General features: G+C 40.0%; 1 protein-coding gene across 3 annotated transcripts in view; it reads right to left on the bottom strand.

The window, feature by feature from the left end:
• Positions 1–2,508: 2,508 nt before the first annotated feature.
• Positions 2,509–25,655, bottom strand: part of limk1a (LIM domain kinase 1a) — a 29,298-nt gene continuing 6,151 nt past the window's right edge. Inside the window, exons 1-15 of one of the 3 annotated variants that reach the window (XM_085916852.1) lie at positions 20,144–20,296; positions 19,845–19,983; positions 11,664–11,773; positions 10,278–10,493; positions 10,008–10,113; positions 9,490–9,710; positions 8,936–9,122; positions 8,633–8,719; positions 7,514–7,645; positions 7,332–7,391; positions 7,056–7,121; positions 6,603–6,771; positions 6,441–6,496; positions 5,672–5,829; positions 2,509–5,504 (exon numbers count right to left, since the gene is read on the bottom strand). In XM_085916852.1, coding sequence (XP_085772978.1) covers positions 5,336–5,504; positions 5,672–5,829; positions 6,441–6,496; positions 6,603–6,771; positions 7,056–7,121; positions 7,332–7,391; positions 7,514–7,645; positions 8,633–8,719; positions 8,936–9,122; positions 9,490–9,710; positions 10,008–10,113; positions 10,278–10,493; positions 11,664–11,773; positions 19,845–19,983; positions 20,144–20,151 — 1,884 coding nt within the window. In that variant the 5' untranslated portion in view covers positions 20,152–20,296 and the 3' untranslated portion in view covers positions 2,509–5,335. Of the gene's footprint in view, positions 5,505–5,671; positions 5,830–6,440; positions 6,497–6,602; positions 6,772–7,055; positions 7,122–7,331; positions 7,392–7,513; positions 7,646–8,632; positions 8,720–8,935; positions 9,123–9,489; positions 9,711–10,007; positions 10,114–10,277; positions 10,494–11,663; positions 11,774–14,863; positions 15,155–19,844; positions 19,984–20,143; positions 20,297–25,655 lie in introns of those variants that run through there. The other 2 variants (XM_085916851.1, XM_085916853.1) reach the window with 2 other exon arrangements.

Raw genomic sequence — 25,655 nt, 5'->3', positions numbered from 1 at the left:
TTCATGTCTCAAGTGTGGAATTAAATGTCACATTTAATCCTCGTCAAAACGTTGTTTTCTGGAGTAGTCCCAGCCCTCTTAACACACCCAAAAGCCAGACATGTAAAAACTAACAATTCAACATACCACTAAGATGTCAAATCTTGAGGCCCACAAAAAATGAATCGGCAGAGAAGAGAGATGCAGACATACATGAAACACACTTTGAGTCAGCATTTCAAAGATGTAATCTCGTGATCATATGAACCTCACTCAATCCATGACATTAAAACAACCAATATTAACTGAGCATTTATTTTGTGTCCATCTCCATCATGACTAACCGATAAAAATCTGCAGAAATCTCTGCCCACACTTTGGGTTCCAGCTTTGTTCATCTCCCACATTATCCTCCATCCAACCATCACCTACCTCCCTTGTACGCCTCAGCGTGACTCGGTCCGCCCCTGCATCATGAGACTTTTCATCTACAAACAAGGATTTCTTCAATGACTAATCGGTATTTGTCCTATGAATTTTGTTTCATTCGTTAATGCTTACAAGGGGTTGCATAACTTCAAATTTGAAGTTGACACAAATTTATAGACCTCAACGCCATTGCCACTCACTCGCACACAGTTGACACTTGCTGTAAGACTGAAACATAAAACCAAAGAAAATTAAACATTGTATCCTCAAATGCCTAAATATTCCATCAAAGCATACATATAATTTCATCTAGCGATCATGGCCACTTTTTGAATGTACAAACACCATATTAAACAGGTCAACAGACACAAACATTACAGCAATTCCTTTACCAAAGATGGAAGCTGGGACACAAACAAACAGAGCATACAACAATACTGAGAGGCATTTATTCTGCTCTGCAGGGACTATTGCTAAACATTCATTTGGGACCTTCTCTGCCTCAGTGCTGCCGGCACATGACTCTAATTCATGGTTGCCTTTGTAGCATAGCCAACTGTATAGACCTATTTAAAAATAGCTTAGAATTTGCAACATAGCTGAGGATTCACTATTCATGGGAGGTTTGTCTTCCCAATCAATTCATCAGAATGACCACCATGACTCAGATTCAGAGCAAACAAATTGGGCTCAAATCAAGAACAGATCTTATTGTACTGAGTGATGCCGCCAGCAAACACAACTCTCTTGTGTTGGCGATGACTGCAGAGTCTTTCTGCACACTTGTACAATATCCCACTGCAGCCCTGAATGTTGCAGTAGAGCTTTGCTCTCAGAATAGTTTAGTGTGCTGAACGTCGCTCTTACTCTTGCATAACTGCAGGGGGGATTACAGGAGGGGGAAAGTGCCATGGTTTTTGAGGATTTGGGTAGGGCAGACTGAAACACCTGAATAATGATGAAAACAGTCAACAGTACCCAAGGAGCGTTAAGTCATCGTTGGCCCCCGAGGTGACACTATTTAAAGGGATCATTAACACGAGACGGGCAATGGTTCACTTACCGTGGTTGAACATCACGGAACGAAGAAGGCGGCTGCGGCTGGACGAGTACTCCATCGCGTTAACTTTCACTTCAACCTTCTCTCCCTTTTTTCCTCTTCGTCGTTCTTCTCACTCGTTTGTTTTGTCGCTCCAAATACAGCCGTAAAGAGCTTGACACTTGTCGTGTCCGATCCGACAAACCCGTCCTCTTCGTTTCTCCGTGTGTGAGTGCGTGCGTGCGTGTGTAGTCTTGACTGACTTGCTCGCTTGCCTTCTGCAGGGCAAATGACGTCACGGGACACAGGCGCTCGCCGCAGCTGCGTCGGAATGAAAACAATTGCACGTGCACACGATACGTGAAGCGTCACGTGCACACGCATGCAAAAATGTACCGGAGAAAATAAGAGAATACGTGTTTTTGGATCATCATTATTATTTATTTCTTTATTTATTTTCGAGTAAAACGTATGTTTTTGTAATCTGGCAGCAGGTTGGGGGTTCATAGAACTCATACATTGGTTTATTGATTACATACAATCATTTATTGAAAATATAAAATAGTGGAATTAACTGTGATTAATGATTGTTAATGATTATCATAAATAGCAAAAGTGCAAGTCAAATTTTAAAATTTTAAATTATGTTGTATTTAACTCATGTATAAAAGACCTGGCCCATCTGTTCTAAAAATCAATGCAGCACGTTTAAAAAAACAAAAAAACAAAAACAAATCAAGTCTTAGTCAAGCCACGCCGAGAATTTATAAATTGCAATGAAAAATCGCAGTGCAAAAAGCACCCTGTGAGGTGCAACAAATTAAGCTTTTTAACTAGTGACACCTTGTGGTTGAAGTGAAGTATGGCTGTTTTTATTTTTGTTGTTTTGTATAACTGCAAATTGTGTTGTCATTTGGGAGAGACTCCAGCACACCCATGATCCAGGTCAAGAAGTGTATATAAAGGAAAAGAATGGACATCAGAAACAATACAATATGTTGTGTATGTAGGCATTGGTGATGGCATTGTTATTAGAAATCAACACTGACTGGTTTCTTTAAGGAGCAACAATTTTATTTTAAGCCGTGACAACAAGTAAAATGAAAAAATAACACTCGTCTCCTCATGAGTCCGAATGTTCACGTTCAGGATTTAAAGTGCAGAATTGTTTTCACAGCTTGTGTAAAACTTAAATAAGACAACAAAAGAACTAGAATATTAATATATCAAAACTTGAGAGTGAAGCTCAGGAAAATATAAATATAAGCAAAGGACAAGGAGAAAATCTTATATAAACATGATATTCAGCCCACTGAAATCAGGCTTGCGTGTATGATACAATAAAAAGAAAAAAATTCAGGAAATCAGGTCATTTTCAAGTGTTGGCAAGGCTAGCTTACAACAAAGGCACAGCATTGATCAGAGGTATTGATCCTTTGCAAAGAAGTGCTGCGGCAACATTCTAATTGATCATCACATCGTCCTCACCAAGACATCATCGACATGCTCACACAAGAATTTGAGTTAGTACACTGGAATGGTTTGCTGTAAATAAGCAATTTTGAATAGGAAGCGACTGATCACATGCTCTTTACGTCTGTTACTACTGTGTTCCGGATTGACTTCATGGCTAAAGAAATCCAGGAAATTGACGGCCCTGAGCCAAAAGACTAATGAAGAGGCAAAAGTTCTACTTTAGGCAAAAGATGATCAGTGATTGCAGACAAGCCATCAGACACGACACACAACATAATTGACAAAGGACCACTGAGCAAGGCAGCAAGCAGAGTTGGGACATCACATCCTTGAAGAAGCTAACACAGGACAACTCTATCCTCTGTAGTATTCAAACTGGACATGCATATCTTGAAAATCAAAATCCTACTCTATCAAATTGTCACCACAGATGATCAATCAAAAATTAGCATGAAAGATGTAAAATGTTTCACTTTAATAACCAAGTCCAGTTAGATTACAAGAGGATAGATTTTCCTGTACGTTAACATATTAAAAGGCTCAATCAGTGTCTTGCATCATTTACTCAACCTGAACCGACATTATTTCCTTATTATCACAAGTAGCCCAAAGAAGGAAATAAAAAAACATGGCTTTAACCAGCCATTTGGTAAATATAGTGCAAATGAAAATCTATACAAAAGATTTCAGTGGTTTCCATATATTTATATATAAAACGGATGCTGTTTTGTTTGAATATCTATTTAAAAATGTTCTTTAACATCACAATATTCAGGCTTAGAAGGCAAACCATCTAATAGCAATTGTACCATGCAGCTTGTGTGAACATAAGCCAGAAATAAAACATTTGAGTTTACAGCCAAGAGATTTAAAAGGTGCAAGTGAGATTTTTTTTTGGGGGAAGCGATCATTTCCAAGTGGTTCCATTGTGCACATCACTGCAATGGACATGAGTAAAGACACACAATATAAAATGATATTTACAGACAGAATGTACATGTAAACAATAATTAAATGAACAACATACTGGATACAGTATACATTACTATTTTCCATCCGTCCATGTGGATGGCCAGCACGCCTGCTTGTCCCTTCGGGGGTCGCGGGCGTGCTGGAGCCTATTCCTGCACTACTCAGGGAATAGGCGGGGGGACACCCTGAATCGGTTGCCAGCCAATCGCAGGGCACACAGAGACGAACAACCATCAGCACTCGCACCTAGGGACAATTTGGAGTGCTCAATCGGCCAACCGAGCATGTTTTTGGGATGTGGGAGGAAACCAGAGTGCCCGGAGAAAACCCACACAGGCACGAGGAGAACTTGCAAACTCCACACAGGGAGGGCCGGAGGTGGAATCGAACCCTCCTAACTGAGGCAGACGTGCTAACCAGTGCTAACCATTACTATTTTTGCATTTCAAAATTTGAAGGGTGTTTGAATGATATTCCACATGGTTAGGGAAAAGCTTCGATGCAGTTAACTCTGAAAGAGCAGTCAACCAAAAACTCAAATACACATTGCAACAGCTCAAGAAATCAAATGGAGAGCAGTGGAGTAACAATCATCTATCAAATGCCGACACCCAGACTGCAGTCAAAACCTTTCAATCTCCGTAATTGTAACTAAAGTTGAGCCAGCCAATAAAAATATGGCAATGATGCAAATACGTATAGAAAATATGTCTTTACATGTACAGTATTTAACACATTTACAATGTTGCCATCTATGTACATTAGATTACTGAGGATGACACATTACCAGGGAGTAGAGATGCTAAAGACCATAACTCAATTTAGCTATAATCGTGTGTGAGTGTATGTGTGTGTGTGCATGTGAGCGCGCGTGTGTGTGTTGAATCAGTGCTACACAATCAGCATTAACAGTTCTGGGACATGATGAATAAGAATGAAGCCAAAATGTACAGCCATGCACTCTTTAGTCAGCGATAAGAGGAAATTTGAAATTCAACTGGGTTTGTACACATTTTGTGACAAACAGGACATGCGACTAAATCAAGGTAGCAATGCTTCCTGTAGAGGTCCAAACTTTCTGCTTAAGTCACATCATTATCTTCTCTAGTAACTGCAAATGTAAATCTACATTATGCAAAGGGTGGAGTTATGATTTGAAGGCGGATGCTGATTGCATACGTCATGCTCTACATGAGTGTCATGTGCAGCAGAATCCGGCTTGTCAGAGTGACAATCTCTCCACTGGATTTAAGACTATGTGCGCTCGTCTTGAACAAGTGGCTTTTCAGATGCACGCTTATGCCCCTGAGTCTACTTGCCAGGCCTGATCCAAGCTGCACATATTGCATCTGCTTGGGGGATGGCCCGAGTTACAAGACACGATTCCGTCGCCGCAGGGGGCAGACCGTCGCGTGGACCCTTCTCCTGTCCAATCACGGTTTACTCTCGCTCATCAGGGTGGATGTGCAGGCCGTTCTCGGACCGAATGATGCTGTTGTTCTCCCAAAATGCCATGTGCAGCTGTTCCACTTCAGACACGAGCGGCAGGCCCATGTCCAAGTGCATCTTCAGATTTTCCAACCATTCCTCCAGTTTGGAAAAAGCCGGGCTACGGAGAAAGATTGGCAACACTGAATAAGAATGCCAATTGTGTTATCAAATCGGTTACGCCGCGTTTAGTTCCAACTAATACCAGCGGATGAGCTTAATTTTACACCTAAAGAGAGGAAGGCATCACATTTAGCCTAAACTGTTCTGTTCTATGTGTTATCTGACCGTTTATCAGCGTCGAGGTCACAACACACAGCAGCGATGGGGAAGAAGGCCGTGGGACAATCGGGAGGACAGTAGTGCTCAAGGAAGCCCGAAATGTTCAGTCCAAAATCCACCGCCCTGGGGAGGTAGTCTGGGTCAGCGTTGACCCTGCCAATGATCTGAAAGGCCACACATAAAACAAGAAAGAGCATAAATGAAGGAATTCTACCCTTCTGCAGCTGTGCGCAAATAAAACCTCCAGACCAAAACTGATTGTTTCCAGCCGACCATGGCGGCATTTTGCCTTCCTGGCAGTAACCAACCACATGAGACAACTTTCAGCGTTGATGTAATACTGTCCCCTTTGGTCATGTTCTGGAGTCTTTGAGCAACTCATCTGTGCCCAGATGAGGTTAATGGAGTGTGGCCAGGGAAAAAAAAAAACACACTCTTTGCATCACTAGCAAATAGTTTTGAGGGAGTGTGGCCAGGGGAAAAAAAAACCCCACACTCGTTGCATCACTAGCAAATAGTTTTTAGTTCTTTGGAACTTTTGTAAAAAGTTTTCTCAAACACGACTGAATGGTGAACAAAAAAGCATTGGGATTCTAGAGAAGTTGACTGTGAGCTCGACTAGGTAGAAAATAGACAATTGGTTGGGCCTCAAATAGATTTATTTACATGTAGAACCATTGAATCCCTGATCTGTATTAAAAGTAAAATACATATTAGAATTGCCTCCCCTACATTTAATGCAGTCGCCACAACATAACAATGGAGGATAACTCACCTCGCATAGCATAATACCGAATGAGAAGATGTCCACCCTCTCATCGTAACTCTTTCCTGTGAAGGCACAAGAACAAATCAGATTAGGTTCAGAGTAATTATCTGTCATGTATTTTTATACTATGCCTCAATAAAATGCCAACATGTTTCTCTTCATTCATACCATGGATCATTTCAGGTGCCATCCAGTAAGGGTTCCCCACCACGGTGTACCTCTTCCTGCGATCGGGCCTCTTCAGACCCGGCAGTTTACCCTGCGAAAACTTCTCTTCGTGTTTGTCATCCACCATGAGTCGAGCCAATCCAAAGTCTGCCACCACCACAGTGTTGTTCTTCACAAAGACACAAAAAAAATCCTCTATTCAATCTTTACTAATGAATCTTAGATCAAATAAATAAATCTAAAAAAATCCACAGAAATTGCAGCATATTCAACTACAATCTGCTCTTTGAGATTTACTTAGTAGTTACCTACTCTCTGATTAATATAAACTTGAAGAGTGCATTGCAAGTAGTGCAGTTTGTGTTCACAAAGCTCAGCCTTGTTTTTTCGAGTGGCAGATCCACTGTGTTGAATGTGCAAAGAAAACATGTCCTTGAAGACAAGAGTTCTTACCTCCCGGACAAGACAGTTGTGAGAGTTCAGGTCTCGGTGGATGATGTTCATGGAATGCAGATATGACTACAATGACAGACAAGAAAACAAACGTTTGTAGTGTTAGTTTAAAAAAAAAAAACTGTAGCAAGGGAACAAAAGTGCCTTGTTTCACTTGAAGAGGCCAACATTGTGACAAGAGGAATTCAAGTCATGCTTGACATTGATCATTGTGCTAATGGCAAGCCGAATACACAACAAACACTGAGCTAATCCAGATGGAATTCATGAACTCACCATGCCCGCAGCTATGTCCTTGGCAAAACTGACCCTCTGGTTCCAAGGGTAGTTGCTATCCTGAGAGAGATAAGAGATATTGATATTAACATTGGGAAAAAATGCTATGGACTGACTATTGTAAAAAAAAAAAATAAAAAATAAAAAAAACAAAGGACCAGAATCACATAAATTCCTCTTACCATTTTCTTGATGATTTCCCTCAAGGTGCCACCCTTGATGTACTCTGCTATGAAGTTCAGTCGCTTGTCTTTGTAGAGGACGCCGATGAATTTGAGCACATTGGGGTGATCCAAGCAACGCATCACCTTCACCTGATGAGACAATACACGACGACAGTTTTAGAACTTGCGAGTCAACAGCAAAGAATTCACAACGCCTTCTCACTTACAGTAACTGCTTGGTGGTCAGTTTTAGAGTTTAGGGCTGTTTCCCAAACTAATGTTACCAGAATAGAAACTTCTTAGTTGTGCTGTCATGAGAAGTGAAGCTTTTCTTTTTTTAGTTTAGTAGTCTATTCTACTCGTGTATTTGTATAAAAACATTTCTTCCCGAGTATTATTAGAAGTAAATGTTCTTCCACTATAAATGCTGCCCCGCCCTTAAACAATGTTTCAAGGAAATCAGTAGCTTCAATGTTGTTGTGCAAAAATAACCTTATCATTATTGCAATAGTCCATGCAAATTCTTGAGTGTGACTTCACCGTATCGATGAATGAAACAGTAGAAATCATATGACTCAGTGTTATTAAAGCTAAAAAGGGAACAATTTCAATGCATATATTTATACTTTATGATGTCATCATTTATGACAAACATCTTAATCTAGTTCTAATCTGTAGTTAATTGTTTAAAACATGATTTTTGTATCTTATATAGTTATTATATTTTTATTGCATAGATGTATAAAACATGTTTCAACCCAAGATATTTTTTTGCCTCTAGGTGGCACTACTAACTTTAGTCCATCTCCAATGAAGACTTGTGGTGACCCAAGCAGCCTATTTGCAGCACTTCAGGATATTATTCTAAGGAGGTTCCATCCTCTGTTCCCTGGCACTAAAACACCAACACTGTCTCCTACTGTCATCATGAGGGCTGGACCATATCGCCAAGTACTTTTGAGGTCATTCTCTCGTCACTTGATCCACCAAAAAGGAACACCTTTGTGCAATATTGTGATCATTGCACAAAGGCGTTCCTTTTAAAATATACCTTTTACACCCAGAGGTGAAGACAAACATCATTCATCTGCTGTACATTTAAAAAGGAAAGGAGGATATCCTCCCTCAATCACTCACCTCTTTCAGGAATGTTCTCTGCGTTTCATCATCGAAGCGAATGAGCTCTTTCATAACCATGACCTCTCCTGTCTCCCTGTGGGTCACCTGCAGTCAAGAGCAACCGGAATCCTCAACAGGAGGCAATTCATGAGTTCACCATACTGCTTGTGCCTATTAGAGGTGCGGGTGAGCGAGAGCCAATTCCAGCTGTCATTGAGCGAGGGCCAACCCACAACCTATCGACTATGAGGCTTGCATCATCACCTTCATCTCTCAAACACAGTTATGTGTTTCACTTAAATGTAATAGCATCAAATGTACCTTGATGGCCTGTCCAAAGCAGCCCTTCCCGAGCACTTCTCCGTGGATGAGGTCAGAGGGGCGAAAGATGCGGTGCGTCCGGTTGGAGACGACTCGAAGCGACTCGGAGCGGTTGATGTCTTTCCTCGGCGAGATGGGGGACGCAGCTTTGCTGGAGCCTGGCGACTTTTCGATGCTGTAGCTCCGCCTGGAAAAATTGATGCAGCATTTTATGTTAGACATTTTTATGAGGGTTGGTAAAGAACATACACTTAACAGCAATGACCCATGAGAGCTAATATACAAAAGCTGTATTGAATTTTTTCTTTTTTTTAATATGAAAAATGTGCAAAACAGCATTACAGTGCACATTATAAAGGAATAAGTAATTATACAATTACAGTATTTATTGCATTGTAAAGAAGTTATAGAACAGCAAAAACAGTCCTTAAGCTTAAAAGTGAGTGGTGCAAACAAACAACAGTAAATTCAGTGCAAAATTTTCACACACTTTTTGCCAATTCAACCATCGACAAATTACTGCAAATAAGAAAACAAAGTTAATAACATCTTACGTGACAAGGCGTGATTTCAAGTTGCTCATGTCAGGGATGGGGGATTGTGTGATAGGCAGGATGGGTAAGATGGGGCTGGGCCCCGCAGACAGTGGCGGGGAAAGTGGGCCATCCACCTGCTCTCCAGTCTCTGAAGAGCTCCCGTCTTGCACCCGACTGTGAGGGTCGTGTTCGATGGTGAGCTGGAGCAGCCGACTTGTTTCCTGAATGAGCAGGTCGATCTGAAAAATATTGCAATGAAAGGTCAGTCTAACGTCACGTTAAACGTAATGGCGAAGAAATGCTTTTACACATTTTTTTCAAAGTGTGACCATTATTTGTTTTCATAATTCCATAAATTTATGATTATGATAATCTTTTTAACCACAAGTACAATTAGAGGCATATCAAATGCTTAAATGAGCTGCGTTTGGCTCACAACACAAAATTATGCATCAAATGCAGCAGGGGAACGACTGTGAATCCCTAAGTGGCATAATGAATAAATTGGCTTGCGGGCTGGGCTGTGTGGCAAATACCTCATCCAGAGGAACGTTGTGAATGGGCGTTCCATTGATTTCTAGGATCCTGTCTCCCACATGGATGGAATTTTTGACATCTGGACTAAAGCAATCAGCATCCACCCTGGGGAGGAGGAATAAAACATTTTCACAACAAAGGAAGATTACTCACACTTACTATTAAATACAATCTTTCATCTTTTGTCTGGCACTGTTAAATATGTCTTCTTCATTACATCATTTATTGATCTCCTTTTTGTTCTCAAAAACATGGGCTTGCATACTCACTGAGAGACCCTGACAGTGCGTCCTAGTTCAGGACTGCAGCCTTCATTGGGGCTGAGCGGCTGGTCGATAGCCACAGAGAAGCCCCTCCCCCGTCGCCCGTTAGTACCCTCGGCGGAGGCTGGGATCGACACCAGCGTGACCGTGTGAGGGATCCGCGAGCATGGCGAGTCCGGCAGCGACACTGGGGTGACGATAGTCTCGTAGTAACAGTGTCCACTGGAGCGAGGGCAGAGAAACAGAATTTTTAATCATGATCACTCAGTGACTTCAAACTGCAGAAAACACCACACCTGGATCTTTTATGTTTTTTTTTTTTTTTTTAAACATCATTTCTTCTTAAGAATGAAGATCAAACACTGGTTGTTGCTGTGTCTTCTTGTCGAGCAATAAATTCTCACTGAAACCACTGCACGAGGTTTTTTTTTTTTTCTTTCAAACCAAAGCTAGAGAGGCCACATAACCCCACAGCTCACCCAGCTAACAGTAAGCACTATTTGACACAGATACCGAAAGGCTCCAAGGCATATTAAAGATTTGGTCAAACTGCAAGCCCAATTACTGCCACAACCAAACAGTGTCCAGATGACTCACGCAGATTGGTTTCAGTTTCAAAACATCACTCAGCACCCAAAACATGGAAATGAAAAGTTTCTACAGTGTCTTTAATAGATTTCACGACTTCATGTGGCTTCGGAAAATCTTTGGAAGTGTTCCTGACTTGAGCATGATTAAAAAGTGCACGCTTCAAGCTGCAACTTTACAGCTCATGAAAAATTCAATTTAATTTGTTTTTGGTCGACTGCTTCTTATTTGTGGTTTTGGGTGCACTTCAAAGGGCTTAGATATTTTATTTCTTTTTTTAGATTTTACTATGCAATAACAGCAGCTAAAATAATTTCTGGGCCACAATCCACACCAGAAGTTGCATTGCAAGACTTTAGCGGCCACAATGACCACTTCAATACAAAGACATGCAATTAGGACCGAAACTAACAATTGTTTTGGTCATCAAATAACTGTAGACTCGTCTTGTTAGATTAATTGCTGAATTGGATGATAAAACATGTTTTTATTTCTGTCCCCTTTTTCAAAACAGGACCTCTAAGGTCATTTTATCTTGCACTGCCATTTTCTGTCGACTGAAAATGACATCACAGTTAATACCTGAGCCCTTTGGCACTGTAATGTCGTTTTCAGTCAACACCAATTGGTAGTACAAGACGAAATGGCCGGCCCCTGAGACGTATAGGGCAGTCATCGCCAGCCAATTGCAGAGCACGTGTAGACAAATGACCATCCAGATATTATTAGAACCCCGAATTTCTGAATTGCGAGGCAGACTTCCTTCTGCCATAATAAAAACACTTGTCACAAGTCATTGCTCACCAGTAGAGTTTGGATCGCTCCACCAGAGCATACGTGTCTCCATCACCGATGAATGTTCGGCAATTCAGACAGGTGAAGCATTCAGGGTGATACTTTTGCTCCCCTGCAACCTGTGAGAGAGAAAAACAAAAACAAAAAATACACTGTGAAGCGGGTATAGCCATGTCCTTCACCAAGGAAGCAAAACAAGGCCTGTGAGTGGTGTGAGAAGTAGGGCAAGGTCTGGTAGATTACATTTGCTGCTGCCAGATCTCCTCTTGAGCTTAGGGCGGTTGCACAAAAAGCAAGAGAATTGAGTTAGAGCCAAAACCAGAGGCAGCAATGAGCATTATAAATCAACCAGGTCCTTCTGCAGATTTCATTTGTTCATACAAATGACATTAACTCGCTAACTGTATCAGATAAATCACATCTGTAAGACCTATAACATATATGTTATACTCAAATTTGAAGCCGTTTTGTCCCAGACTAAACACACACGCTTGTGACATTGATTAAGTGAACATCAACACCACGTCATCCCTAAAGAGTCCCTTTTAAAAAGTCAAACTCAAACAAAATGAAATGGAGAAATCCGAGACAAAAGAGGAGGAAACATGGGCAGCATCGTTCCAAGTAGAATCAATTAAATCAATGTCCAAAGCCACATGCCTCCTGCCCCACTCTCTGGGGAGAAGAGCACTGACAACAAAACCACACGCAGAGATGACAGGAGCATATCGAGGATTTTGGAGGTCATAGTGGGGGAAAAAAAAGACCTAAATTGGCTTAAATGAAAGATTGAATATGATTTTATGACAAATGTTAACGTAGGAGCCATAAACAGTTATTTTATGACATGATTTGACATTTATTGCATGCAAACACCATCTCAAACAATTAAGGAGGAAAGAAGAAGCAGGATAAACAAATCATATAAAAGAAATACATTATTTAGGACCCATGAAGTCAAAATAATTTATTACTGGATAACTAATTAAATGAGGAGTTCAGGAAATGAATGTAATGTCGTCAGTGTGTTGTCTCTGTTGTGATGGAAACATGACCCGTGTGTGAGTGTGTGTGTGTGTGTACACCGCCAAATGGGAAACAGGAAGAAGAGAGGACAGCTGGACAGGGATGAAAAGGGTGTGCGGCTCTGCACAACATGACACCGCAGCTGCCATTTGCTTAAACACACACACGCAAACACATACGCACACTGGCATACACTACTAAAACCACATTCGACAGACGACAGCTGTGGTCGTCATGGGGAGGAAACGCATCCACCCCAAGGTGGCAATTATAAAGGTGGAAGATATTAATGCTTGAGAGATTTGTGAGGAGAATGCTCGTGTCAACCGTGTGACTGCTGAGCAACCAACTAAATGAGATCGTCTGACGTCTGTGATCAGGCTGTTGTATTTTATCAACTGTGTATGATCTCATCATGGTTTGGAGTGTGTCTGAGAACCATACGGCCTTGTGGCGCCATCTTTTAAGAGAGCAAATGTATCTCCCACAAAATAAACCAGAACTGTTTGGTGGCTTCAGGGGAAAGCTTATTATTTTGCAACACAGTTTTCTACTTTAATGGCTGCGGGGCTTCAACTCACAACAACACAAAATGATCTCATTGTTTTACTTTCCCTATTGCCAACATATTCAGGCCCTCAAAGGGTAGCATGTCTTGAGTTTATGGTTAGCGTTAAGTTGATTATTTTTTATTAAAATAAGTTTTAGTTTTTGAAATGTAGGCCAGTGGCAGACAGGCACCCTACCTTGTTGCTTAACATAAAATGGCTAAAGTGACAAGCAATTGACTTGAATGTGTTCACTGCTCATTCTTCTCTTATGAACATCTGACTTCATTCTCACAATAACATTTACTATGACATCACTTTGGCAAGATTGGCAAACAAAGATGAGGTCACACCTTCAAGTTTGTTTGTTTTAACATGTGTGACCTTTGCTTGCCTCTGAAATGCGCACAATTTTGAGCCAATCTATGTAATTTATGTCCAATTCCAAATGTGAAAGAAAAATGTGGGTATTACAATCTCAAAAGATGCTTGACATCTGGCCAAATGCTGAATATTCACTAGATGATGATTGCTTGTCTGGACAAAGAGCTTGGTACCGAGGTCAAGCATTTGCGGTTGGAAACCACTATTTAAAAAAAACAACAACACACAACTAAAGATTGTAACAGACAATAAACACGTAAGCACACATGATTTATGAACAACATTTTAGAACCATTAAGATAGTCTGGTTTAGTATGGAAGACAATGACCTCATCAAGTGTGGACACAATGTTTCTCAATGGGTTCACCAAATTAAACGCAGATTTAGCTTTGCTTAAACTGCTTGTAATAAACTTGACCACAACACCAAACGAGTTCATAACACATCCATGGGCCCACAGCTTCAATAAAGTCATAATTCTATTTTTGACAACAAAGCCAAAACAACACATTTCAATTGGTCACAGATACTTCCCTCACGGTTCACTCAAAATGTGTCGAAACCATTTCCTCTGTAAAATCCCCAAATATGACCAAGATCAGGCCTCTATATCAGAAGTGATGTTGCACTTCAGAGTTGCAGAAGACATTATTTAGGGAAATACAATTAGGGAGAGAGCCACTGTTAAGACAGTAGGCTATATTGATGCACAGAGTGGAAACCCCCTTCAGGCTTTTAAGACCCTGCTAATGTATTTAGCCCTTTCCGTCTATAACTGTAGAAATCACACCCACTGTAGCACTAAGGAGTTACAGTCCAGAAAGGCAGGGATTACTAGTTAAACATGACAACTTAAGAATGATCAAACAATCAGGACATCCATTTTCTCTAAAAAAAAAATAGTGCCGATGTGCCATGGCTCATCAGTTTTATATGAAGAAAAAGCCTTGAGCGCCTCTCAGAAAAGAGGAGAGCTTTAGAATTACACAGAATTAAAGTGACCCATATTGAAATGACACATATTCCGCTGCTATGCACTATCGGCTTTAAATTTAAAAGGGAGTAAAAGATGGAGGAAAGTGACCCACATCGAAATGACACATATTCCTCTGCTATGGCTTTAAATCTAAAAGGGAGAAAAAAATGGAGGAAAGTGCACGCAGCAGCCGGCAAACCATGTCAACCAATTGCCTTCTCCCGGCTCATGCATACTATGCATCATCCGCATCAGCATCCGTACTCCCACTCACCTTCTTTTCCCTTTTCCACAGCCGAAGACAGCAGAAGCTCCAGAAAAACAGGTCTCCCACCATGTCGGCCACCATAAGCTGGCGCCTCTGTTCTGTTCTAGTACATTCTATAGAGTACAGGCGGCCTCAGTACACAAAACATACACACGAGCAGGCAGCGGTCACAGCGGCAGAACGCTGAAGCTGCACTGGGAGGGCGGGGAGGTGAGCAAACCCATGCCTCTGCAGCTGAGCTCATCCCTCCTGTCTGCCCTCCTCCACCAAACCCTCCCAGCTCGCCTAGTTTAGCTATGACTTCATCACTTACTGCTTGGTCCCGCCCACTCTTGCACACGCGCCCTGCCGGCAGTTTCACCCCCCCACACACTCTTGTGTCATCAGCAAATGACTATTATTTCTTTCAAATCTCCCACTTCGGCACATTTTAACCGCAACAGAGTGACTTACATGTTGAAATGTAAAAAAAAAAAAAAATCTTGTGGAATTTGCCCTAGCAAACTATATCATGTTACCATCAAGTCTTATTTCATCATGACAACTAAATTCCAAGGTTGAAACGATCTACAATTTGGTTGACCCTCACACTCATATTTTGTAATGTACAATATTGTTTCCATATACTGTTTACATTGAAATATTATATATTTTGTATTATTTTCACTCTCTGGTCAATGATGATTGCTTCCAAGAAATTGCCATAATAATTGAAATATCGAGCGAGTAATCAAGTCTTCAAGCAATTGAGGCAAATGGAGTTCAATGAAGTATTTGGCACTGGGTGCTGTTCATTCAGTCTAAATTTTATTTCACAACATGTCAGCTATGGAGTTTATAACTTTCCAAAGTTCATGACTGTTCCAAGGAAATGTGATATACAGTATTATTTGTATATGCATTAAATATGTAATGTATTTCGCTTGACTGCTCTATTTAAGACGTTACAAACACAAAATATATGTTTGGATTTATTATTGCTCTGAAGGCACTTCACACACACAGACATAGTTCTTAGAAAAGTACATATTACAATAAAGAAGAAGTATAAGAAAAGGAAGTCTCCTCCGCCCACAAAAAAATAAAACAAGGCCCTGAGGAATTCACCAAATGACCAAACAAAGCAAAGAGAGCAAGTCACAGTGTTGATAGACTGTAGCCATGCTGTGGACAAGCATGTGATACACACAACGTGTGAGCTTTGTTAATCTTATTAACACTGTCCTAACTTTCTCTTCAAATCTCTATCACACCGCTGTGTCATTCCTACGTCAGAGCAGTATCTCACTTGTCCTTGTCGTCTCAGTGTGCTGACCCGCCCCCTTGTATTATGCATGGGCTCAAGGCCATCACAGTGGTGAGGTATTAATAGAAGGTTAGACACGTGCCTGCTAAGAATTCATAAATAAGTGACTATCGATGCTATGGGAATGGTTCACAAAATTAGACATTTTAAAATTTACTATTTAAAAAGCTTTAGAGAGGATATATTTTGAAAACTTTCCTTTTATTGTATACCATGCCTCCACTCCTGCAAAAAAAATGTAATCCATATCAACTACAGCAACAACACTCACATGGCTCACGTACTATCGCCTCAAAGTGAAAAAGTGAGCACAGCTACATTGAGATTTGCTGGTTGCACTGTTAAGTGTGGCAGACTTGTTTTCTCAATGAACATGTCAATGCAGTAGTGGAGGAGATTATTCACATTTGCTGGTGTGTCCATGCACCACAATAGGGCTGATCAAATCTTCCAGATAAGATCGGGACTGCAAAACATTTCAAGGGTGAAAGCCATCTCCCAAAATAGAATACATGATTGTCACAAATCCTTGCTGAAAGGGGAACTTCTTAAAAGCATCTGAGTCATTTACTAATTTTACAATATTTTCATGTGGTGCTGGCTTGGAAATGAGGCAAATTGTTTGTTTTTTAACAATTACTTAATTCGATTACTTTCCTTAGTGGTCAAAAGATGAATTAGCCGAGACACAATACAGGATGTGAAACGCTCCACACTAAAATGACCACACAATTTTATTGACAAGACATGTGCTTAGCATTTACTTTTTTATGATACTATAGGTTTTAAATGTAATTGTTTTTGGGCATGTCAACAATGGTGAAACAGTGCTGCACTTCAGTAGCATTTGTGTTCACATTTGTCCAGAAAAGTGTGTTTTTAATTTGTCACAAAAGCAACAACTACAGTATCTAACAAAAATGTTATTCTCATACCACTAATGAGTATTGAAATGCCAGTTGTATACAGGAGGACTAGAAATAGTTGAACTGCAGGCCTGCCATACATATTGGGGTTCACACAAACACAATTCTTCATCAGTTACCATTTTTTAACAATGAAGAACAGATACCTCATGTCTCCATGTCGTCAAACATCACAAAAACATTCTTATGAAACACAAACCCACCGCACACCCACAGAAGGTCACCAACTAGTTACGTCCCACATCTGGGACTTTCCATTGGTGGTGTTCCTAATAGACACACACACAAATCGTGTGCTAATGTGTTGCTGTACTGCCCACAATCAGCAAAGTGGAATTGAAAGTAGAAACAAAAACCACTCATACATTCGTTTCAGAACAAAACAGAAAAAACTTGGGGAAAGTACATGACGTCACTTGAGCGGCATGTGATCGCTCACTACTTTCAAACACAAAAGGAAAAAAAATATCCCATGAAAGTATCAAAATTTAAATGCAACAGCACTGATAGGATAGCGTCAAATAACTAAAGTTGCTAACTAGAAAGTACTAACTCAACAATAATGTCCGGTCGTGACATGAAAAGATATTTTGATTTTTTTTTTCTTTTACATAATTTCCTCACTTTAATGTTAAGTTCATCAAATAAATAGATGGATAAACAAATGAAAAGCTAAAATAAAACAGCAAAGGCCGTTCATGTTTGAAGATCCTCCAGTGTTGCTGAATTCAAGTAATTCTAAGATTGGGCCAAAATACATATGATGTATGTGTAAGACTCAATGCCAGTTATAGAAAACGCTCGATTGTGGTTGTTGCCACTAAGAATGGGCCACCACTTATTAAATTTAGGTGACAATTCACACAGCGCCAGGTAGCTGAAATCACCATTGAAAAACTGTATTTTTATGTTCACTTATGATCTTTATTCTTTGGTCCTCTTAAACGATAAAAAAAGGAGAATTATGCAAACAAAAAAGTAATTTTAGAAAGGGTGCAAAGTTTTTTCCTGGCGCCGTAAGAGTGGAAATAATTCATGATCCTGAATCACTGACGTACAAATCAAATACTGTTGCTCAGCATTATTTTTTGCACTTTGCAGCTTTTTTTATTCTGTCTGCAGATTTGTCTACTCAAAGCAAAACAATGATAAGAGCAGAGTGAGGGTGGGACAGGATATACAGTAATTAAATTACAAGAGTGAAAGTCTCAGTTTAGCACATACATCCTCAGGAAAGGTCATAATTGACCTGAGTGGAGTCTGACAAGTGAGTTACTGCTCTCTCCAGGCGCCGATGAGAAAAACCGAATGAACGCAATGAACTCCTGCTTCGATGCTAGTGATGTAGTGAGCAGAAAAAATTCTTGCTGCTTTTTTTATAGGCCAAAAAATAGGTGAGCTAAATCATCAGAAAATCTGTTGGTTGCGACCAAATATTAACTTTGACTTTTATTGTATACATTTGAATATCTACTCAACAGTGCATCCTGTATGTAAGTCGGGGTGGCACACATTTGACATGCATCTCAAATGAATGAGAAGTGGCTCTCACAACACAACCAAAGCCCCGCTATGCCAACTTTATTTGCAGGAAGACAAAAGCTTGTTTAAAAAAAAGTCTACCAAGAGCCACTTTCATTTACTCAAACTGTCTAGACTCTTAAATAATGCGTGTTGCTTTAAGATGAGGACAGATAATAAATTGTAATTTTGCTCAAACAAATCAGACTGAGGCAATAATAGTGTCTCAATTGGCCATTAGCCTGTGAATTAGATTGATTTCATTATTAGATAAGAAAAGCAAGGCTGTGATGAAATTGCAAGCTTGTGATGTCGTTAAAAGTTGAGTGGAGCGAAACTCCCCAGAAGAATTAACAAACGTAACCACTTGCCCTTCACTTGAAGTCACAAAGTCTTCTGAAAATAGTAGCTGCACTAAAAGACCATTTTTAATTCTTAATTAAATTGCATTACAATGGGGCACTGTTACATCTTTCTGGGCTTACCAATTTGATATGGTAGTAGTACACCAGAAATATGCCACTTTATGCTTAATTTGAATAAATGAAAATCAGTGACAGCATCTTTGAAAAATTACTTGCTTGAACAAGATGGAATGCCAATTGGGTGAGTATATAAATAAAAAGACTTCTTCTGAATTCAGTGAAAAATAGAAAGTCAATCTCATACTGTCTAAGTCAAAGACATAATTTGTCTTTGTGAGAAGATCAATAAACCAGAGAAGGACACACAGGACGAGGGATGATTCCCAATTCGCTTAAGACTCTGCGATGTTAGATTGCACTGCAAAGGAGATACACATGTCAAGGAGGAGACTATATTTCATCATGTGAAGTGAATCTAGTCTGTATTATTTCAGGCATCCATTTCCTAGGTCAGAGAACATCCAAATGCTATTCAGAAACTATATTAGAAAGCCTGTCGGATATTTTTGAGCTGTATATATAAAGTGTTAGTGCTGCAATCACACAATGCAAATCATTTTCATTACATTGGTACTGCTTATCTTAACTCAGACTTGGCAAATTTAATCCTCATTTCTACACTCTCATCTACGCTATTTGGAAATAGCATTTTTTCCATCAGCAAAAACCCAAAAAGGATTTATTCTGCAAATTTGATAAAGTGTCATTTTTGAGCCAGTTAAACACCACATCTTCAAAAATGTATGCACTGTAAAAACCGAGGCCCAGGAGCTAAGGAAAGATAAGTGTTAGCTGTATAATCCTCTTACCATAATGAGGCCAGTGGTGATGAGGTCATTGCAGCCATGGCACAGTTCGCCAAACTTGGCCCAGTAGTCTTTTTTGCAGAAGAGTCGTCCATCTTTTTCATAATACCAGTGGGACAGCAAGCTACTGCACTCACAGCATCTAACAAAGGAAATGCAAAAAAGCAACACATGAACCTTTGGATGAAAATAATGACACATTTTTGTTCTTATGGATATGCAACATGGTCCCTATTCAGTTATTATGAACTTGACATGTTGGTTTCCAGTTGAGCAATTATCTTACTGTAAACTTGCCTCACTTTGTCATTTTTCAACATTTGACTCAAATACCCGCAGTGAAAGTGAAAGGCAGATATGTTGACTCGATGTCCGTGACCTTTACATTTTACACAAACGCAGGAAGATAGTCCCGGTGGTGATAATGAGCGTGCTTGTAAAGGCTATCGCGAAAAACCCTAATGCGGTAGACGGGCAAGAAAAATGAGATCACATAAAAACACACAGCTATGACTGAGGCCTTTGTGTTTGTGTGTGTCTCCAGTGACTGTTTTTCAAAGACAAAAGCAATGCTGTCATCTGCCACATCATAATGATTCGAGTGCAGCATTGTCCGTTCTAATAAAAAAAGAATGCTTCTTTGACACGGAAATGTGTTACTTTTGATAAAAGCTGTGCTGTTTGAGTTGCCCATCCATTTATTGCTCACCTTATTGATACCATAGTTTTGTTGAACGGGGATAAGATTAATGTGTTTCTGTTTAAGGACATTTTCAAGAAAGAATCTACGAGGAAAGCTTCAACCCATATTTTGGGCAATGCTTTCCAATTTAGAGTTGCGTGCTTTCAATGTAGTACCTCATTGTGCCACAACGTGCCGTGTAGTAGATTACCCCCCCCCCCCGCGAATATTCCAATTGCGATTTAATATGCAATTATGATTATTAGTAATAATTCATGCAAACCTAAAACATTAACAGTCTCTGTCGACCAAAGTTAAAACTGACCACTATTTCCCAACTAAACATTTTCTCCCCTTTTGTCTGCAAACAATGCCTTAAAATACTCCTGGAGTACTCTGTCCAAAACGGAAAAGTGTGCTAATACCTACTTAGTATGTTCCACTAATGTGTGTGCATGTGAAAAAATGTGTCTTCTTGCTCGTAATCTGTCTAAATCTGTGCGTGTACCAGCTGTGACTAAGTGAATGTCTCTCCCACTTCCTTCCTATCACTTGGCTGTCTGAACATCCAATGCACATTTTCCAACACCGTTCCTCAGTTTATTAGCATTCCTCAGCTTGGGCCCTCATGTGTATTGCTGTAAACAAGCGCAGGTGCTGATAAACTTGCAGGTGCAGCAGTTTTCTTCTTTTGACTTTGGTCAAGGTCATTTCTGTTAGCAAACCCGCTGCACTGGCATTCACCTTGCAATGTCAGAATACACAATTTATTCATGCGCCACTTCATCGCAGGCACACCCTCCCTCTTGAGCATCTGAGCATCAGCACGCAGTGCTTCACAGCATATCGACATTGAGCTGCTTCAGTATGCAGCATGTTTGGGTGGGAGGAGACTTGGAAGTGGGTCAGGGCTTTCAGGAGATGTCAGCAGCATCCAGACAGGATCTACTTTGCTGTCCTTGCCCTGCGCCCTTTTATCTCCCCTTGAGACACTTCCCTACACACAACCTGCAACGCTGTACTGAGACAAATTCACACCTAAAAGGTTGACAGATATGCTTGCATTACATTTTCCATGCGAACATATGTAGCTGGTAATGGCAGAATTATTTATTGGTGAATGCACTAGTGCGAACCAGATTGTGATGCCCTCAAGATAGGAATCTCAAAACAGGAATCTGATCAAGTATTTCATTAATAGGGGGGAAAACATTTAACATTCAGTCATAATTGCAGTAATTTGCATGTGTATCCAAAAGCTCACATTTGGGTATTTTTTTCCGTGACTGAATTTGCAGTTGCATAGACCATAAGAGGATTATCAGCATGAAATACGCACACTTGAGTTTGTGCACGTACACAAACACACCCGTGCAGAATGTCAAAATATCAACCAGAACTTGGGTGATTTGTTGAACTCAATGCACTTGGCTCATGAAATACAAGTATATCACAAGATGTAATTGATGACCATGGAAAAATAAAAAAAGATATGAAAACAGATTTGAGAAATGCAATTGGCATCCCGCAGGGGCCTGAAAACAGCCAATAACTGAGGGATCTGAGTCTGAAAATCTATAACCTCCCTCCTGTAGAAATCCTCTATGGAATTAACTTCTCTGTTTGAGCCATAAATTCCTTTTTCCAAGCCAATCTTGGGCAGCTTATTTCCAAAACTCACCTTTTTCTGTCTATATGAGACCACAACAAACTGCAATTTTGCACATTACAGTAACAACATGGCTATCTTTTAAAAAAAAAAGACCATGTATTTATTGTCATGGAAAAAAACACTCGAATTTGACTCATTGGTTTAAGAATGCATGGTCTCAGGTCACAACCAATCACGACTCAGCTTCAAAAAACAAATGAGCCGTGGTTGGTTGACTCGAGCCCTGCGCAAAATATACAATGTCATTTTCAGTGGCCAGCAAGTGACAAAATGGCCACCCCGAGATGGATAAAAACAGGTGGATTTTACCCATTTAACTCAAAATCCACAAACGAAACATTAATCAGAACATTGTGTTTGACTAGTTGGGCTGCAGAGAACATTTTATCACAAAGAAAAATTTGGGGGTTGATTTCCTCTTTAATCCCAATTAAATTTACGAGCATGTGCCAAAGCAATTAAAATACTTTTAAAATACATAACGACCTCCATATGCTCTATCGGTAAACACCTTCATTCATATTTACTATAGCCCCCTTGAGGTAATGTTATTAGACAGTTTCATGATGTAATATAGTTTGGACCATCTGTGCATCGTATTAATCATGAGGAGCGCCAGACGTGGGTCAAAATTGAAGATGATTCATTTGTCCCTGTTCACATGAATGAGTAGAGGGTTGGATGAAAAAAAAAAAAAAAAAAAACAAACTGCTGAGGATAATCAAAATGTGAAATAATGTTTTACGATCAAACATACCAATAGGCCATATAGACAAAAAAATAATAATACACTATTCACTTAAATATTGAAAATCAAAATAGGATTTGCCGTTCCCAGGCACTCACACAACGTTCTTTGCTATTTGACACATGGCACAAGTGTCATGAGGAAGCTTGCATGTATATACAGATGTTGCCCTGGGCCATTATATGACGTGCACATTGACACTGGTGCAGGAAGTGGTGCAACCAAATGGCCCTGCTAGATGCGAGCCAAGGATAACCATCAGTTGACAGATGTAAACCTGAAACATTTACGACGACGTACACCCAGACCCAAACCCACACGCCTGACTTCACATTCACAAGACCATTGTTACAACATTCCCAGCCATGGTACCAAGAGAAATCATCAGGTAGACATCGCCCTATTCAATTGGGAAGATTTCTTTTAACAGCAACTATTGTGTTTATTTTCACTTAATAAAACGTAAGATACGATTAGTACATGTATTCCCTCTGAGAATTCCCCCCCCCCCCCAACAAAAATATGTGATTTGACACAATAAAGTTTGGGGAAACGCTGCCCCAGCATCATAAAGAAATGCACACAAACACCACGCACACAAAAATGTAGTTGCTAATGAATTATTAAAGCTACATCATCTTCTATACAGCTCAGAGGGAAATCCATCATCTCTATCTGCAAGACATGCAAAAATGCTGTTGAAATCTGATCAATACGCCAATTTTGGTCAAGGAGTATAGGGGGAAAACAAGACGACATAATATTACCAAGTCTTTCACAACTTATCTGATTGATGGTGGCTAAAACAAATGTGTCTGCTATGGAGAATGCCGTATTGCGCGACTGTTGTAAAGCTGAAACAAAAGATGCACACACACACACACACACACATGCACAAACTGCCTGGGGAAGACATCTTTGTTCCCGCCCATAGGATCATGCAAATTGAGGGGATTACGGCATCCGAGCCAAAACGTTCACATTTGCATGAAGGAAAATACCAGCAGGATTCCTTAACACAGACAATAACACTCCCGATGGGACAAATGAATTCAGGCTTTAATGTTGCTCAGCTCTCGCAAAACTCCAAGGATCCATCTTAAAAACACTGTGCCCCCTTTTTGAACCCCATCTTTTCTACTCCTCTCTCTCCTTGGCAACCAGCAATGCCACGGCGATGATGTCAGCCCCTCTTGTCTGAGAGAAGCACATCATGCTGACCTCCCACCTTCTCTCTATTGGGCAGCATTAAACCAGGAAATCCCTTTAGCCAATGAGGCTAGGATTCCTGTGACCTTGGCAATATCGAGTTTTCACTCGATTCACAGTTGAACATTTATTCTATTTGTAGAATTCACACCAAGCAGAGGGAAAACAAGTGCTACTTTATTTGTGGGGAATAGACAGATGCTCCGGTGTGACATTGTATTTGTGGCACTATTCAGCTGGTAAATGGAATTCTGGGCAGACTGTGAGTAAAGTCTGTGCACGGCAGCAGTTTACTTTGTGAGTGTTAAGCTGCGAGCTCAATGTGGGAACTTCTCACTTGTTTCACTGGCTGGGGAACAATAAAAGAAAACTCTGGAAGCTGACAGTTGTTCAACTGGATCCAGGAGTGACAGAAAAGTGCCTGCTCATCAGCATTTTGAGAAGAGTATGTGTCTGACTAAAATTTCAACATAAAGCAGAAGGAAGAATCCTTAATTGTAGATTCTTGCTATACAGTTTTTACAGTAAAGACTTAAATACATAACAAAACACATGAGTAGCATTAAAAAATACATAAACTTAACATCCACCTAGACAAGAGGAAGTCAATAACCAAGTTGAATATTTGCATACAAACAAAAGTTGAAGTGGTAAAGAGTTGACATCCCTCTGAAAGCAATTCATTTTACACTTTGAATTATGTACTGCCAAGCCATATTGCTCATAACAATTAAAATGGCTTACATATAAGCACACAAAGGAAAGTGAAACAACAAAGCCAAATGCATCATCTGACAAATAAGTCACTGTAAATCAATCTTTAGAAAATGGAAGATTGCCTTAATTGATGAAAACCACCCAACTTTCTGCCTTACTAGTCACTATCAAATATTTTTGTAATTGATTATTCATTTTCCTCGCACTAAAGTGTATTAAAACCAGTTTTTCCCTATTTACTGTTTATTCACCTATTTTTTTGTTTATTTTGCATAATTTAGTGATAAAAAAACCAACTTAACCTGTTTGAAAATGTCTTCTTTTGATTAAACGCAAAAGATAAAGCAGTCCACTTTCATGAAGGAGTAGGGAAATCTGAGAATTATTACTTTTGAGAGCCTGAAATCAGAAGATTTAGACAATCATAATCATAATTCAAGGATCAATTAGTTGTCGATTATTTGATTCATGTTACTTGAAGGTTGAGATCAAGTGTGTAAAAGAACATTTATAAACAAAACTCATCAGAAGTTACAGCGCCCGAAAGCGTTTTAAAAAAACAAGTCCAATCCAGAATATCACTTCAACTTACTTGGTGTGCTGAAGCTGTCTCTTGCTGATCTGACTCTTTGCTGACATTTCCCCAGCAGGACTGAAGGTGTCGTTTTGACACTTAAAAGCCACACTCATGTTCTCTGCACTGATGTTGCACTCGCAAAGCGCGACAAGACTCACAGCCCGGCACTCACTGTCATCATTGACACCCTCTCCCTTTCTTTGTTTCCT

Source organism: Syngnathus leptorhynchus, chromosome 7 (assembly GCF_054491065.1).
Source record: "Syngnathus leptorhynchus isolate UIUO chromosome 7, UIUO_Slep, whole genome shotgun sequence".
Lineage (NCBI taxonomy): Eukaryota > Metazoa > Chordata > Actinopteri > Syngnathiformes > Syngnathidae > Syngnathus > Syngnathus leptorhynchus.
This window is presented reverse-complemented; position numbering and strand designations above follow the sequence as displayed.